An 18,081-nucleotide genomic window follows, 5' to 3' on the forward strand; every position below is an offset into this window, starting at 1 on the left:
CTGGGAGGAACTTAAGTTACGGACTGAAACTCAAATTCCGTGGACCGAAACTAAAATCATGTGGTCTCAAAGTTTATTTTTCTAAATCTTTAACTAAATACAAAAGGGTAAAATCATAATCTGGTTTCTCTTACCGTGCTACCACCTTACTTGCAAAATCCAACATGTTTTAGGCCCTACGGATTCTAGTGAATCCAGCTCCACCCAACACATTCATTGTTCATTGGAGCCCGTTTCTCTCGCACAAAGTCAATAGGAGCTTCACCGCTCCTACGAGCTACATGAGAGGAAAGAGAAAAGAGAGAGAAAAACTGCCCTTTGATTCGGCCAATGATATATTCATTGTTTATTAGAATTCTCTCTCTTTTCTCTAGGTGTCCTTTGATTTATTTATTTTTTGTTGAGGAAAAGCTGCCCTTTGATTCGGCCAATGGTATGAACGGAATGAGTTTCCTCGAGATATGGCGTTGATCGCCGGCTTGCATGCATCACCGGCAGTCAACAAAGCCGCCACGGGCCAGGTCAGCATAAGCCTGCGTTTTGTATATACGTATTTGCTTCTGAAAAACAGCGGGATCTTGGCGTATGGTACTGCGCAACTGGGTCCGCGCATCTTTGGCACTGTATACGGCGTATCGTATCAATCCAGCGCGAGCAATACATAGCACACGAGCATTGTTTTTCATATAAATATACTACTAATGTTTAGTTCATCTAAAATCCAAAAACTTTTTAAGATTATTCATCACATCAAATCTTGTTATATATAAAAAATTAGTTACATAATTTGTCTGTAAATCATGAGATGAATCTTTTAAATTTAATTAGTTTATGATTTGACACTAATTACTAAATACAAATAAAAGTTGCTACAATAATAAAATCCAAAAAGTTTTCAGATCTAAACAAGATCTAATACCTAGTGTCACGCATGTAGGGCCCTGCATTTTCCATTCATATCCAAATTAAAATCACATGATCCTCTCTGACTCTGACGCTATTACAAGTGGAATCCGGGCCTATCCTAGACGTGGAGTTGAATCGTAACAAGAAAAGAAGTAAATTTCTCTAAAACTCTAATATTTTTTTTGTCTCGTCCACAAAAATACGCAGCTATAGAAGTCAAACTACTTAAAAACTTTGACTAAATTTATAATGAATCGTGTTAATGCTTATGTGTTCCAATTAGACGTGTTATATTGTAATTAATTTAATGTTACTTATTTTGAATTATAATGTTAAAAATTTTATATAGTTTGAGTCATCGTTACATGAGAAATGCATCCCGGATTGGTTCATTTCAACTGTAAAAGTTAAAATAAAATTCGCCCATCCATGCTTCATCGAGAGCCGTTTACCTGTATGCCATTATGAAAGATCGACCAAACCAGAAAGCCACTAAAAAGTTGTTTCGCACCGCTATGCCCAACTTCATCTTCGACTATACCCGTGTGCCATTCCGTCCTCATTCCGTCCATTTTCTTCCGTTTACAGGATCTGACACATGGGTCCCAGGTAACAAAATGTCCTTCTTGCCCTTCTGGTAGCTCTGCTCGGTTTTCACTCGCGCTGAAGGAACCGCCCGTTTCTCAGCAGCTCGGTGCTCCTGCTCCCCAACGCCAAAGAGAGCGCTCCCCAGGAGCTTGAGTGCCCTGGCATGAGATGGACTCGTGTCTTATTAGGCCGGCGATCAGAGCCATGCATGCCCCCGCGAGCCAGGGAGGTAGCCGGATGCCCGTGAACGGGAGCAGGACGCCGGCGGCGATCGGCATGCCCAGGACGTTGTAGCCCAGAGCCCACACGTAGTTCAGCTGGATCCTGGAGAGGGTCTTGCGCGAGAGATCGATGGCCGTGATCACGTCCTCAACGCTGTTCTTCATCAGAACGATGTCAGCGGCCTCGATGGCCACATCTGCGCCCGACCGATGACCATGTGGTTGTCGAAGGCCTCCTCGCGCGAGCGGGAGGCGTCGGCGCGCGTGCGGAGCACGGCGAGTTCCTTGACGAAGGTGAGGTAGTCGCGGCTCGTCTCGTCCCACGGAGCAGCGGTGGATGCTGAATCCGCCGCGCTGGAGATCTCCCTGGACCACCCGGCCTCGAAGAAGGAGTCGAAGTTGTTGTTGCCGGCGCCGCCGCTTCCGTCGACGGAGCCCTTCCACAGCTGCTTTGAGCGGAGGCGCTTGACGAGTATCTCCAGGTCGTCGAGGAGCCCCCATGAGGAGTCGAAGGCGATGCCGTGGTTGGGGGAGGTCGCCCACGCCGGCGCGGCGGCCGCGGCGCGGGAGCCGACCGACGGCAGAGCGCCGCCGGCGCCGAGCGGCTTGGCGTGGTCGTCGAGCAGCGACGCTGCGGCGGCAGCTCCGGAGGGCGGGGAGGAGAGGGCGGCAGCGTCCCCCGCGGCGATCTCCGGGGATGAGGCGTCAGAGTCGACGGCGGGCAGGGAGAGCGCGAGGAAGTCGCGGTCGACGTCCCCGGCACCGTCGTCGTAGGTGCGGAGCAGCCCCGGCAGGGAGAGGCCCCTGCCGTCGGGGAGGATGAACTCGGCGTAGGTGCGGAACACCTCGTCGAGGATGGCGGAGATCTGGTCCTCGCTGAACTTGAACCACGGGTTGACGGCGACGACGAGCGCGGCCATCTCGTTGCGGTCCAGCCCGCCGTCCCCGTTGGTGTCGAAGCCCGCCGTCCCCGTTTCGGTCCTCACCTTCTCCGCGCGCGACCCCCGGCCGGCCGACGCGGACAGCGCCATTACGGGTACGGCCCGCTCGCTGCGCGCGGGCTTGATGGATTTTGTTGGGAGTCTGTTCTTTCTACCAGTGGCATTGGGGACAAAAAAAATTTTATTATCCAGACCAAGTAGTTCAGGGGCATTCAAGTCTATTGCCAGGCCACTTAACTGCCGTTAGGCTTTAGAATGGACGGAATGGCACACGGGTATAGCTGAAGATGAAGTTGGGCACAGCGGTGCGAAACAACTTTTTAGTGACTTCCTGGTTTGGTCAATCTTTCGTAATGACATACAGGTAAAAAGCTCCTTCATCGAACGACAAAACACTGAAACGAAACAACACGTTTACCAGCTGCAGTACTTACTAGTAGAACCAAACCAGTTGCACGTAGATTCAGCCATACATTTTTTCTTTTTCTGAAGGATTTCATCTACTACAATATATTAGGCCCCTTTGGAATCCTATAAGAAAATTTTTACATATGTCCCCTTTGGAACAAAAGGATTAAACCCTAGTATTTCTTTGGATTCCTTCGGGGTGTATAGAATTATAGGAATTTATTTGGAGAAAAAACTAGTACGATGTTAGACTTTATGAAAACTTAATTTTCCTTTGTGTATATCTATCTATTGGAATTTCCAGATTGTTGATTATCGTGTTGCATCCAAATTAAAGGCCACAATGAGAACTTTTATATGTGTATTTTATTTAAATTCACGTTGGACTGTAATTTGCATACGAAGAATATTCCTGCATTACAAAAGACGCTTTATAGATTCATTTATGAAATGATGAAGGATCCTTGGCTGTTGGCTGTCGATCATCTGACAGGATATACACCGATCTTCGTCTAAAATATCTCTGATGCCAGCGTTCATGTGCAGGAGAGTGGATGCAGCAGGATTAAAGAAATCCTCGCAACAACTTGTACTTTAATTATGATGAGAATGGAGGTGGAGCTCGATCAACTCAACGCGTGCGACGACGTACATACGGCGCAAGATCCGCCCGCCCTGCAGATTCCACATGCAATGCCGCAAATGGATGCATGGCTGGGATCCATTCATCCAATGCATGATCCGATCCGATCTCAACCACATCCAAATCCGTGAATGAATGAATAATATAATCACATCACATCACATCACACGAATATATACAGTAGTAATTTTCCTAAAAGTACATGTATATATGTACTAGTATTAGAAGAGCGAAGGTTGCTCCCCAAATAAACTAGGAGTAACAGCTAATGAATCTCGATCAATTAGCTAGTTAATCCGGATCCGTACGATCAAGTTGTTGCTATTTTACCACTAGAAAATGAGACGTGCCGTGTGAGAGGAAAACAAGAGCAAACGTGAGACCGACGGTGAGACGTAGCTGAAAGGAATGTTCCGCCGCTTGATCGAATGCAGTCTCTGTGACTGTCAATCTCACACGCTCCTCAGATTCACTGTGACAGAAAATTCTACATCTGCATCCTACCCACAGTTTTTGCTAATGATGACTCAGTTGACAGCTCCATGTATAAGTGGAGTTAAGTTACTATGGCCTTGTTTAGTTCACCCCAAAAATCAAAAAGTTTTCAAGATTCTTCGTCACATCGAATCTTGCGGTACATGCATGAAGCATTAAATATAGATGAAAACAAAAACTAATTACACAGCTGTAAATCACGAGATGAATCTTTTAATCTTAATTAGTTCATGATTAAATAATATTTGCGACAAACAAATAAAAATACTACAATAACAAAATTAAAAAAAATTCACACCTAAACAAGACCTATATTCCTACGAGCACCGCCCAAACTTGGAACAGGTGCAGGTGCGTGGTGACTGGGGCGTCACGCTCGCACGAGGCAGGACGGCGACCGGACGTTCGACAAGCTGCTACACAAAAGCTGAGGTGCTCGTCCAGCACGAGGCCACTTGCTCCCTCCTGCTCCTGGCCCGCGAGGTGAGGGGCCAGCCACAGCGATCGCACTCTCTCACCGGCACCCCGGCCCCAGTCGCCGGCCGCGTCCGCGTCCGCGTCCGTGATGAGAAATTTTAAAAAAGAGGTCCACAATCTATAATCACGCGTCTGCCGCCCGCCTCCCCACGGTGAAATGAAAGAGGAACAGGCTAAAGTCTAGACATCTGCTAGTTTAGAAAAATTCTTAATTAATGATCCAATTCACCCTTCCCCTCTTGAGTGCCACTCAGAAAATTTCCCTGCTATTTCGTAAGAAAAGAAAAAAAATTCCTACTCTAGCTAGAGTACTTAGCTTAGTACTCTTTCCTTGCTAGTTAAGTTGTAGCTCTTCTTATGCTTATATATGCTCAGATAAATTCTTCTATCATCTGATGAAACTCCTTCATTTAATAATCTTGTCAAGTTAGTAATTTTACTTATATGACACTCTATTTAATGTGCATGTCACTTTCATAAAACATGCATTGAGACTAGCCTTAGGTGTTTTGAATTTCATACGGCTGAGCCAGGATGTCTTGCTAGGAGGCTATGATCCAATGGCCCCTTAGTACTCTGTCCTTGCTAGTTGTAGCTCTCCTTAGACTAGTCTTAATGTATATTTTATAAGAGTGTCATGCGTATTAAATAGGGTATTATATAAACAAAATTGCTGAATTGACGGAGTTATTAAATGAAGAAGTTTTATCAGATGAAAGAGAAGTTTTATAGTATTAGTAACTATGCCATGAAACTATGTATTGAGACTGACCTTATGCTTAAATGGTTTATTTAGTTAGGGATGTTACAACAAGTTATTAACGTTTTGAGTTTCGATGGAGTTATTGTTGCAAGTTTTATAGATCACCTATTCAGCAACCTTTTAGCTATCAAATTCTTATAAATACATATTGGCTCTGTTTGGATTCCGAGGTTAGAGCTAGTTTACGCTAATTTACGTTCAACTAATCCAAAAGTAGCCAAACAGGAGGGCTAGAGATAGTTTTTTGTAACTAGCCCACCAAAAAAACTATGCCTCTAAAGAGGTCGTTATTTGCGCTAGTTCTGATGGAGCCCACAACAATTTCTTTTTTTCTCCAACTTAGGGCTCAGGCCGCATGGGATCAATCTTATCCTCTTATGTGACAATCGATCCGCTGCATCGATCCACTGCCACACCTATCCGCCACATTTATTGTTATTCTAACCCTTGTATCCAAACGCGTCTTCAGCTAAGCTAGTTCAGAGCTAGTCCTGAGCTAAAAACTAATTCTAACCTCCAGCCAAGCTAGAGTATCCAAACATGGCCATTGTAGGATACATAGAAAGATAAATCCGATCATAACCATCAATTAGGGCATTACCCCCTCACCGAGTTGCTAGTTTGGTTGCAACAAGATAGGTATGATCCAAGCATATATATAATAGAGATATACCCTCCTTACACACACCAAAAAGCCCGAACCTATCTAAAACTCGTGACTTTATTTTTGATGTACATCCAGTGTCACTGTTACCGGGTTCACTAGAGCAACTCTTTACTAACCTATGTTAACATGCATCCAACATTCACTCCGTTTTTAAAAACACAATTTCCTTAGCTTTGTCCTAGATTTATAAACAAAAATACGTAACACCTATATTAGTTTTATAGAATTTTCCATTTAATATATTTATTTTTATTTATTTAGAGTTATGTATCCTAGTTAAGTACTTGAGTGTTAATATTTTTTTATATATTTAGTTAAAATTAAAAATGTTTAATTTTTCAGTAAATGAGAATGACATTGTTCGTAAGATGGAGGGAGTATTTTTATGTAAATAGGTCAAAAAAATTTCAAAAAAAAGTACCTACAAATTCCAACACATGGAGACACGTGGACGTTTTTTTTAAAAGGAATGATATGACCCGTGAAAACGAAACCATTCCTAAAATTTCCAATAAACGACCCCCGAAACTGTAAGCAAGGGGCCAATAAGCAAAAACGAAACGACGACCACAAACAAAACACCGTCTCTCTCCCTTGTTGCCGCCTATCGCTTTGCTTTGATAAAAGCCATAACTCCCGGCCGTCCATTGCTCGCCTCTCCTCCCCCTCCCCTTCCCCTTCCCTCCCCGCCGCCGTCTCCGTCGACCGCCAGCCTCGTCCTCCATGGCCTCTACAAGCCCTACCCCCGCCTCCCTCTCCACGCCCTTGCTCTCCGACTCCATCGCGCCCGCCGCCAACGGGCACGCCACAAACCACCGACACTCCCACCACCACGACGACAGCGACGGCGCGGCGGCGGCGGCCTCCGTGTGCTGCGACGACGGTGGAGACCCGTTCGCGTTCCTCGCGGAGGACCGGCCGCCGCGGGACCGGGGGGCGCCGTCCCCCGCCGACCCGTTCCGCAACGGCACGCCGGCGTGGGGCGGCGGCGCGTACGCGTGGGCGAGGACGCTGCTGCTCCTTCCCGTTGCGGCGGTCCGGCTGGTCCTGTTTGGGCTCGCCATCGCGATCGGGTACGCGGCCACGTGGGTGGCTCTCCGCGGCTGGGCCAACACGCACGGCAGGCCCCGGGAGGGCGGCGGGCCTATGCCGGCGTGGCGCCGCCGGCTCATGTGGATCACGCGGATCTCCGCCCGCTGCATCCTCTTCTCATTCGGGTGAGCTGCTCACTTGCTGGATCGTCAGACGCGGTTACATGCTTAGATTGGGTCTGGATCGTAAACTCGGTCTCGTTTTGATTTTGTCGATCTAATCTGGCACCTAATAATCGCTTTAATTTCCGGCTACCTGTCCTTTTTTTTAATAAAAAAAATAATAGATGATTAGATTTGTGTGGCGAAATGGGGCTTTCTAATCCTGTGTGTCGATGACGCGATTGTGCGGTGCGAGTTGGTTTGCTTGCTGGATTTGTAGGGTTGCTGATTCGCAACACGTGCGGTTTTGTTGGGAGCCCCTCAATGATGTGGTTGGTGGGACGATGCTGTAGCGGAAGCTGAATGTCCGTGCCGCAGATGTGTTTATGGCGTGTTGAAGCTGACCTGCATGAATTGCAGCTTTGAAGAGACCAACAGGAAACGAACGGGCTATAAACCGCCGTTGGACCATTCGTACATGCGTTCAGCTAGCTTTTACATCTGGAACTGAAGAGCGAAAGCGTGTGCACAGTTCAAACTGAGATGCCATGTGCATGTGCATGTGCATGCTGAAATGAACTGTGGGGTGTACCATGCTACAAATGGGAATTTCTCCTATGGTCCTTCCATCCATTGCAATGATTTTAATAGCCCCGAATGGTGGGCAATTTCTCTATACTGGAAATATAGCAAAGGGAAAAACAAACGTGGCTATGGTGTTGTTTGTGTGTTAGCTTTCAGATTCGCACAGGAATAACAAGCATTTGATTCAAAACTTTAGCATGGACAATGAGTGCTATCTTCTTTTTGCTACATGTATTTACTTTCAAAACTTAGTTTTCTTCTGGCCATGGAATTTCTTTGTGCGCTGCTTCTTTTGCTGCTTGTTTATGCTGAGTTGATCTGAGTTTTTGGATGCCTACTCTTTCTCAGAGTCTGTCTTATTGTGATGCTAGTGTACACTATCTGATCTTAGTCGGGGACTCACTTTCTTCTTATCAGGTACCACTGGATCAGAAAGAAAGGAAGGCCCGCTCCTAGGGAACTCGCACCTATTGTTGTTTCCAATCATATCTCGTACATAGAACCCATATTCTTCTTCTATGAATTGTTCCCAACCATTGTTTCGTCCGAGTCTCATGATGCCCTACCATTTGTTGGAACAATTATTCGAGCGATGCAGGTATGTATATTTCCATTTTCCTATGATAGCGTCTACATTTCCATGTTTCTTCTAAGATAGCCTTTTCCAGGTTATATATGTTGATAGATTCTCACCAGCTTCTCGGAAGGCTGCTGTAAATGAAATAAAGGTAAGAACGGTTCCTCGCATACCTCATCCTTTTATTGATTATATGTTCTGGTCACTTGGTTGGCTTTATTTAAAAGTGCTGCATTGTATTTGGTCACATGTTAGCCACCCCATTGCTTTATGTAACCTTTAAGTTATTGAATATCTTCGCTATACATTGACTTAATATATGGAAAAAGTAACAAGCAGAAAAGGACATCTACAAGCTATTTGCAGTTTCCTGCTTTACAGATTCCTTTTAGTTTCATTTGCAGCAGACATCATAATTTGTTCTAAAATCAACACCAGCCAACTTGTCCTAGAATAACGTGATTGTCTTTTAGTTATTTGTTCATATGGTACATACTCTCTAGGATGTCCTTTCAGAGAAAGGCAGCTTGCAATAGCTTCCCGCGGGTCCTGTTATTCCCTGAAGGCACCACAACAAATGGGAGATTCCTGATTTCGTTCCAACATGGCGCATTCATACCTGGCTACCCTGTTCAACCAGTTGTTGTTCGTTATCCACATGTGCACTTTGATCAATCATGGTGAGCTTTCTCTATGGATATTCTTTCCATGTACATTCATCTTTGTGCCTCTGCATTTTTAAAATTTTATCTACACAATGTTTTGTGTTTCAGGGGGAATATATCATTATTAAAGCTCATGTTTAAGATGTTCACCCAGTTTCATAATTTCATGGAGGTATGCATGGCCTACTGAATTTGGCCTAACAAATGTCTGAATTCTCACCTATTATGTCTTTTTTGCGCTTGTGTCTTGTACAATTAACTCATTTGATTGATCATCTAATAAAATACAGGTAGAGTACCTTCCTGTTGTCTACCCTCCTGAGATCAAGCAAGAGAATGCCCTTCATTTTGCGGAGGATGTAAGTATGTTCAACCCAAATAAATTTCTCGTCTAACATCCTGTGCATTTCACTAGCAGTGTGACAATATGTTCTCCCTACAACTTTTTATTCGTGCAGACCAGCTATGCTATGGCTCGCGCCCTCAATGTCTTGCCGACTTCCTATTCATATGGTGATTCTATGATTATGGCACGAGCAGTAGAAGCTGGAAAGGTAAAAAGGCTAGCTATGCATAACTATGAATTCCCGACTCTGACCCTTTTTTGCTAGAACATCGGCCATCTCTCTAAAAGGAAATATACCTCTAATAAGTTGAGTTTTCTATTTGCAGGTGAACTGCTCAAATTACATGGTAGAAATGGCTTGGGTTAAAGATGTATGTTTTTCGTGAACTACATTGTTTACATGTGTTTGCAGTATGCGAATGGTGCTGTTTTCAAAATCTATCAGGCAATAAAAAGTAGATTATGCTGAATTATTTCCTACAAGAATAGTTAATGTACTTGTATGTAGTGTGCCTATCCTGTTATAACAACCAACCGTGGAATGAAGCATTGTATTGTTATGTCTTTCAGATTTATGGTGTAAGCACAGCAGAAGCAATGGAACTATTGGAACATTTCCTGGCTATGAATCCAGATAATGAGTAAGACTCCTCATTCCTTAATGGAGAACTTTCATCAAGCTTTACTTAGTCTATGTTATTCTATTGTTTCATGGTTACTTAATAAATAACGCCATTTAAACATTGCAGTGGACGTGTGAAAGCAGAAGATTTTTGGGCTCATTTTGGCCTGGATTGCAGTCCTCTATGCAAGAAGGTACTGACACAGTATCTACAAATGCTATTAGTTTAACTGGATTCCCCTCTTTGCTGAACTTCTAACTCTTTTTCCAGATATTTCACTACTTTGATCTAGGCATCAAGGAATCGATTACGTTCCGTCAGGTATGGACCTTAATTCAATTGAATTTTACATTTGCCTTAGTGCTTTGCATTTTTTTACATACTGACACCAAGGATACTGTAATGCATTGGTACTGTATATTTCATTAGCGCTAAGGTTTCTAGGTGTATCATGTATGCAGTTCTTGGTTGGGTGCGCGCACCTGAGGAAGCAGCCATTGTTCCAGGGTTCCTGCGAGACCGCCTTTGAGAAGTGCCGGGATCCTGAAACATCTGAGATCTCCAGGGCACAGCTAGCTGATATCCTGCGGTCAAGCATGCTGCTGCCGTCTGATGATAAGGTAAAATCCCCATTGCTCCTCTGCTACAGCACGTAGCGCTGTTTCGCCACCATGATGTCATACTCATCTGACCATGTAAACCCCTTTGACAGATGGTGGAGCTGTTCAAGACGTTCGACATAGATGGTGACGAAAAGATAAGCAGGGACGACTTCATGACGTGTCTTGGGAGGTTCCCGTTTCTGATTGCGTTCTTTGCAGCCCGGATCAATGGGGAAGTGTACATCGAGATAGTCTGAATGCCTGAGTCAAGGCGATGCCGTGTAAGAGTAAAGGCTGGAGCAGCCAGTGCCAGGCGCAGGCAGGGGATCCCTCCGTTTATGCAAGGGGATACCCACCGGGGCTCCTCCACTTTGAAACAAAACCACCCTTAGCGTTGGGTTGCATCAAGTGGCTGACCAGTATAGTGCGTCGATTTTGTTTAGTTGCTTCGTTCAAATTATTATATTGTCATTACGGAAATCTGTTGTGAGATACGCGGTGGACTAGTAGATTGTTGATGGAACTGAAAAATGCACATAGAAAGCATTTGCAATCTGAACTGTAAGAACATTTTTGGACAAACAATGACTCTGTAACCTTAAGTTGTTCATTCTTGTTAGCTGTAGCACTAAGGCGAGTTGAACGTTGTTTAGTCCGTCGCAACCTTTTGATCCCTCCATTCATAACAATGACTTTTCTAAATACAAACTGTGTATTAAGACGTAACATATTCTAGATACATAACTTTAGAAAAGGCAAAACGACTTTAATCTCGTTATGTTTCAAGAAAAGCCTCACTCGCAGCTCAGAACGGATGAAAACGGATGTACGTATTTGCATTGCGATTAATGAACGAAGAGAAACAATCAATCGATTGCACAGGGAGACAAATAAAATCACACTGCACGGGCTATGAATGAAATCACATTGCATGGGGCTATCACTTTGACAGCATCTGTTTCTACGCTTTATTCGCTGAGGTTATTTACATACATCAGACAAATTAAAACCAAAGAAGCTCAAATGGGGAATGGCTCAAGGTGACTAAACGCAGACACTGCCTCCGCAAAAGAAACCATTTCTTTACAGTATAATGCCTCTCTTATCTCTCTTTTTTTCTTCTACTTTTCTGTTGAAGGTATCTTTACATCACGATGCACCTCTCTTTCTTCGATTCACTTCTCGACGGTGGTGGGACGTTTGACCTCTGCAAGGATGATCACAATGTTCAGACTGATCAGTCAGCAGCCACAGAAGTGGTAAGCAGTAATCAGGAAACATGAAGTGAACAGTACAAGAATAGGACCAATAGAGCCCATGCGATACTGATAGCCGAGTTCAAAACATCATCAAGAACTGAGCACAACATGTTATGTAAACTGGCACCTTCAATAAAACGAGATGATTCATACAAAACACATCTTTTTGTCTATTATAGCAAACTAAAGTGACCATGCATTCAACCTCTTTGTATGCTGTCACATAACACCATCACTTCTAACTGTTTAGGGGCATGAAGTAACCCATTCATTGTTGGTATAGTGTACCGCGGGAAAACAGGTGACTTTCACAAGTGAATCTTTAAAGGGATAGCATACTGGTTTGAATACAGAAGCTACTTTAGGATTCAAAACCAGGGCAAACATGGTTATTTCAAGACAATAGATTGCAGTCATATTTGAACCCAAACTATAAGGATCATCCCAAACAGCAAGTACACATTTCTACACTAATACAAAGAAAACGTACCCTTGGACCAACAACAAGTCCTGATCGGCCGGATTGAGTCGGATGGTTCTGCGTCTGAGGTGGTTGTTGCTGTTGCTGCTGCTGCTGTGGTGGTGGAGCTTGAAACCTTTGTGGTTGCCGCTCAAACTCTTGCTGTTGAAGTGCTATAGCTAGCTCCAGATCAGAGCTGCAAGCATAGGAGGACCAATGTGGTAGCGTTAGAATTTAGGTAACACATGCAAAGTGACTCAGGAGTCATCTATGATGATTCAGCATGTTGAGCACATTCAAAATCACAGTAAGCCATATATTGGTCATTCAAGTACATGCTAAGCCGACAGTCCAATACACAGTGACAGCAAAACCATCAAATAGTCGAAGTTCAAGAAAGTTATGGCGCTTGGTTAACAGCAACAATCAACAGATCAGAAAAAAAAACTATAGCTTAAACTAGCATATCTTTATAGCCCTACTGAGTACTGACGGACATTTTTTGCAAAGTACCATTCATACAAGATTCACATAGTTGCAGAAATCCAACTAGAAATATTGTACACACACAACAACAATAAAGCACATTAAGAAAAACAAGTAGGAAGAACATACTTTCCAGAAGTGTTGTCAAATTGAGCAAGATAATCCTGTGAACAAAGATAAATTTGAACTAGTTATCATTAATTCCTAATAAGAAACTACAACAGTTTATTGATGTTATACATACAGCAGTACTCGTCATAGCTTGCTGTTCATTCCATGAATCATTTCTTGGCGTTTCAGCCTTAAATGGTGTGAAGTTGCTAGTAAGAAAAACCCCATCTCCATTAACCTAATAATTGTCAGTTGAGAAGAAAAAGATCAGTACAGATTTTGATCTCAAGCGAGAATTAAAATAATCACAGAAGGAGTTAACATACCTCATCCAACCTTTGCCATACCAAATCAGTTTGGCTTATAAAACCTTGATCAGTTGCTAGGAGATATAGACTTCCGTTGTACTGCAGAATAAATATAGATAAGAAACAAAGACAGCTCCAGTTCAAGTACTCAAATACTGACAAAACTAGTATACCTTGAACATGGTGTTGAAGTGGTTATTACGGAAGAAGACACAAAGCTCACTTTCGTTAAGTCCCTCTTGTAAACAGAAGAGACTGCGACATTGAAATTTGACAATGTGATAAATGAGAATCCATAAATGAGAATCCAATTGAGAACATGTATTCAAACCATAGATTAGAAATATACCCATAGACAGTCAGCTGGTTAGCAGTGGTCTGCAGAAAATTATCAATCAGTTCCCCTGAAAATAAATCAATTTAAGTATGAAGCCAAATATGGTAATTCTCGTATTATACAAAGAGATTCACACGTGTACAAAAGTCAACACCCCCCCCCCCCCCCACACAAAAAAAAAACAAAACTCACATTGATGTTCTGTGGCCTTGTCATCCACAGAAGGACTGCTTTCCCCAGTAATGTCAGCCTGCTCAGCAAGAACCACCTCCCCCTCATACACTGGCTCTTGATTTTCATACACCATATTTGTGGCGCCAAGTATGTGCTCTTCACCTTGGTATATTGGTTCACATTCCTGAATGCTTGAAGGTAGAGGCTCAGAATTATCTAATGAATCACTTTCCACATCCAGTTCTGTTGTAGCATGACCTGGAACAGCTCCACAAATTGCAACTGACGAGTCACAAGCAGCCTCAGTATCTTTAGACTGGCCATGAATTTGTACATCAAACTGTTCTCTGCAGGTTTCTTTATCACCTTCAACAAGAGTAGGAACAGCAGGTTGGTGGTCACTGGTAGCAAAGGATTCATGGGATGGACAAGGAGTAGATTCTGAAGATTGAACGGGTATATCAAGGTCCCCTGGTAACACATTCTTTATTCCACTGTCCTCTGGTTCTTTAGATGTCAAAGTTTCTTGGGATTCTTCAGGCACAACTTCACTGCCATTAAGAGCACCATTTGTGATGGAGGCATCATCACTCACAGCATGATCGCCATGTTCCTCTCTTTTTGCAGCCCCCACCACCTCAGGTGCTTCTGACTGAAAACTCTCACTTTGTGGTGCCTCCATGTTGGACGATGAATGACTATGTGAAGTGTCAAAAGAAACTTCTCCATCAACTGCATCCCCACTTTCAGCTTTGGATAGATTGAGGACCCTCATCAGTTCCTCTTCTTCCTCAAGGTCACCTCGCCTTTTATGTGGTTCAGTTGAGTTTGAGAGAGTAAGTTCATCAAATGATCTCCCACGAGAAACACTGGGAGACGGAATCTTTAAAGCTGCAGTTGTTGCGGCAGCAAAATCAACAGTTTCTTCCTCCACATGTTTATTTTCTTCTGTTGGTTTACCTGACTTGAATTCAGCAAGTCCAGAAGCAAGAGCATTGTACGACTTTGATCCAATAGCAGTAGCAGTTTCAGTATCCTAAATAAAGACAATATGAATCAGCAGTGGTAAGCAGGTGGCTTGCAAGTTGCAAAATGAACTGTCTTTTTATCTATTGTATTGGAAAAATTACTGGGTACTACCAAATTAGTAAGGACCGTCCATTCTATTTAATCAAATGGCTAAGAATAAAGGAGATGACCTATTACCGGCAACAGGTCATTCATAACTATTAAATGCATCTTAATGATTTTCAATTTGAAAGCTTAGAAAGTAATGTATCTGTAACATGTACATATTCATTTTTTTCCAAAGCGAGGAACACCACCATTTCAATCAGAAATACAAGTTTACCGACCAGAATCAGATAACGAGAGGAACGTGACATGGCAGGCCCATACATAGAGTAACCTACAAACAGATCCAACATGTATGATCTTTTGTTCATATAAACATTTGTCCATGTCTACTGTTTTGTAGTGAATAATTGCAGAGCTAACACAGAATGGATCCAACGTGTAATACAGGTGGGTTGTGAGAATACAAGATAAATGTTGCAGGTGAGTGCTAAGTAACAAAACTATTTTTGGGTCATATGTAATATAAAATGTGTCAGAAGTGACAAGGAACAAGTATAATTGGCGGTAGTAGACAAAATTAAATTCAACCTGTGTTGTGTTCACAGATATTTTGTCAAGATAACGTGGTGGACCTTGCGTGTTATTTTTTCCAAACCGAGGATAATCCCATTTCCAATAAAAAACAGAAAACTTGCCTGTTAAATTGATGGACACGTTTCGAATTTTGACGGTTTCCTAACTGATGGACACAACCAACCAGTTTCAAATTTTGGTGGTTTCCTAATACCCATATCAGGGGACAACTTCTCTACGTAGATAAATTCGGTCAGTAATTAACTTTCCTTTTAAGTCTTTCCTAGTGCAACCCTGTGAGGGCACCAGCTGCAACCGGTTAATTGGAAACTACTTTTTTAATTGCACTAGTCCTTTCAGAAAGTGGATAATCTAGGTCTGCACACGTGAGTATCTTAAAAGAGATCATTATGTAGACTATACAATTTTAGGCAGACATAAATATCGAACCAGAAGTGAATCAACAACACAGAGGCAGGTAGTCACAGGGTATGGATCCTAGACTAACGATCGCTTTGCATAAGATAGCAAACATACCACATTCTGGAAAAGCGTGTGTGCCTGCGCATGCACGTGCACACACACAAAGACCTACCAAGCCAATGGCATAACCCAATTATGGAAACAAAGGGACTTTCTACTAGGACTAAAAGAATCAGTTGTATCAATTAAACTACAAAAAACTATCTCATAACTATGTCGGATGGTTTAGGCGATGGATTAGAATGATAAAGTGAGTGCAATATTTAGGAACAAAATGACATGCACAACTCTAACTGACATCAGCAACATCACAAGATAACAAAGGCCTATAGCATTTTTGCTATGTGGAAAGATAGCACACCTGAGGGTCCACTATCCATCCATGGTATAGCGGGATATCCAGAAGATCAAATATAGCACGTTCTCGGGTGAACTCAAAGTCATCAATCCTGCAACATACAGACCCCAGTAAGCATCAAAATAAACATGTCATCACAGGCGCACGTAACAAAAAACTGGTCAACAAGCCAAAAACCCTTACGCACTTCCTGAACATCACGTTCACATCAATGCCTGTCGCGAGGCGAGGAAGAAGATCAATGGCATCTGCGACATTCTGCTCCCGGTTGCGAACATACTCCTCATCCTTGTCCTATGAATTGCAACTCGAAACCATTAAGACACCAAGAAATGCCAGAACCAGCAACCCTAACTACTAGATTCCAGCCCGCAAGCTGCTGCTGCGTCCCAAAACAACCCCGTTCCCGCATTGATCGACCCCTAACACAAACAATCCATCCGATCTCGCGAGAGCTAGAGACGAACCTGTACGGCGATGTTAGGATCGATGAGGCGCTCGGCCACGAGCGAGAGCAACTTCTGCTGCGACACCTCGCCCTCGTCAGGGTTCAGGCTGATCACATTCTTCAGCAGAAGCACGTTACCTGCACAAACGCGCACCGGTGGCATGAACATCGCGGGCAGACACTAGGCACGCGGCGAACCCGCGAGGGTTCGGAGTCGAACTGGAGGGTGGGGAAGGAGCTCACAGATTGCGAGGAGGGGGCAGGGCCCGTTGTCGTTCTGGTAGACGATGGGCGTGCGTCGTCCGAGGAAGTCGACGGCCCTCGTCCGGTGCATCACCTCGGGCGGCTCGGTAGGCTGGGGCAGGGGAAGGGGCTGGGGATCCGCCTCCGCCGCGCCCGGCGGGGCCACCGGCGAGGGGAGGTGGGGCGAGGGGTCGGACGACATGGGGTGCGGATCTCCCACGCGTTCGCTCGCCGCGACGCGGAAGGGAGGGAGGTCGCCGGAACCCTAACCCTAGGGCGACGCCGCGGGGGTCGCCGCCGCAGGAGGAGGCGCGCGCGCGCGTGCGGTGTCGACTAGTGGATTGGAGAAGGCGAGGACGGCGGAGATGGGGAGGGAGGGGAATAGGGCCTTGTTTAGTTGGCAAAAAATTTTGACAGGGAATCTTGAAATTTTTTAGTAACTAAACAAGGCCTAGAATACGAGGCAGTGGGTGGGGGTCGGCTGGGAGAAGGTGGGCGAATGGAGGGTGTATTTAGCAAAACAGTAACCGCCTGTGTTTTTGCAGATTAGTCCTTCGTTAATCGTTAGTGAGTTTTTTTTTTGGATTGGTGCCTTAGCTTCGAGGTTTCTGAGAGTTTTGCAGTTAGGGCCTGCAGTTTTGATGATTAGCGGTGATGTGTACTGTAATATTTGAGGAGGTGGTAGTGCTCTTGTAGATAGTTCATTGCTACTAACACAAGTTTACCGCAACGCGGCTGCAACGACTTGCAATTGCAACTAACAAACTTGATGACTAATCCAAGTAGATTTTCCTTTTTGAAAGTACAAGCACTTTGCGTCTTTGTCAAATGTCTAAGGAAAAAAATGATACATATTGATTATTCATATTTCTCAATAGCTAGAAAAAATAACTCTTATGAGGATTTCCATGGCTAGTGTAGTGGACCATGAGATACATATAGCAATCTAGTGTTGGCGTGCAAGCGTGGAGGTGATAGAGTGTCTCAAATAGGGCAAATGAAGATACTCGAGTTAGTAATAAAGGAGTAACGACAAACGATGATTTTGACCAAAGGAATGTCAT

The 18,081-nt window shown here is 43.9% G+C and overlaps 3 protein-coding genes across 4 annotated transcripts; 1 reads left to right on the forward strand and 2 right to left on the reverse strand.

Annotated features, from left to right (window-relative positions):
* Positions 1,880 to 2,746, reverse strand: LOC8064981 (uncharacterized TPR repeat-containing protein At1g05150). Its single transcript, XM_021449932.1, has one exon. It carries the CDS (start codon positions 2,744 to 2,746, stop codon positions 1,880 to 1,882), a length of 867 nt encoding a protein of 288 aa, XP_021305607.1.
* LOC8065613 (lysophospholipid acyltransferase LPEAT2) lies at positions 6,662 to 11,335 on the forward strand. 2 transcript variants are annotated; one of them, XM_002437538.2, is made up of 13 exons: positions 6,663 to 7,326; positions 8,305 to 8,485; positions 8,556 to 8,615; positions 8,981 to 9,144; positions 9,238 to 9,301; positions 9,420 to 9,488; positions 9,588 to 9,683; positions 9,802 to 9,846; positions 10,046 to 10,116; positions 10,225 to 10,291; positions 10,369 to 10,419; positions 10,560 to 10,718; positions 10,811 to 11,328. In XM_002437538.2, the coding sequence occupies exons 1-13, from the start codon at positions 6,833 to 6,835 to the stop codon at positions 10,955 to 10,957; spliced, it is 1,668 nt and encodes a 555-aa protein (XP_002437583.1). In that variant the 5' UTR covers positions 6,663 to 6,832; the 3' UTR covers positions 10,958 to 11,328. The 2 variants fall into 2 exon arrangements, with proteins under 2 accessions (XP_021304518.1, XP_002437583.1); XM_021448843.1 differs by lacking the exon at positions 9,802 to 9,846 and having other exon boundaries at positions 6,662 to 7,326; positions 10,811 to 11,335.
* Positions 11,592 to 17,431, reverse strand: LOC8064982 (ubiquitin carboxyl-terminal hydrolase MINDY-1). Its single transcript, XM_002438957.2, has 12 exons — positions 17,018 to 17,431; positions 16,794 to 16,912; positions 16,514 to 16,620; positions 16,330 to 16,417; positions 13,854 to 14,871; positions 13,674 to 13,728; positions 13,498 to 13,579; positions 13,343 to 13,423; positions 13,150 to 13,254; positions 13,035 to 13,069; positions 12,450 to 12,615; positions 11,592 to 11,907 (listed from the first exon to the last, which is right to left on the reverse strand). Exons 1-12 carry the CDS (start codon positions 17,217 to 17,219, stop codon positions 11,845 to 11,847), a joined length of 2,121 nt encoding a protein of 706 aa, XP_002439002.1. The 5' UTR covers positions 17,220 to 17,431; the 3' UTR covers positions 11,592 to 11,844.

Source organism: Sorghum bicolor, chromosome 10 (assembly GCF_000003195.3).
Source record: "Sorghum bicolor cultivar BTx623 chromosome 10, Sorghum_bicolor_NCBIv3, whole genome shotgun sequence".
NCBI lineage: Eukaryota > Viridiplantae > Streptophyta > Magnoliopsida > Poales > Poaceae > Sorghum > Sorghum bicolor.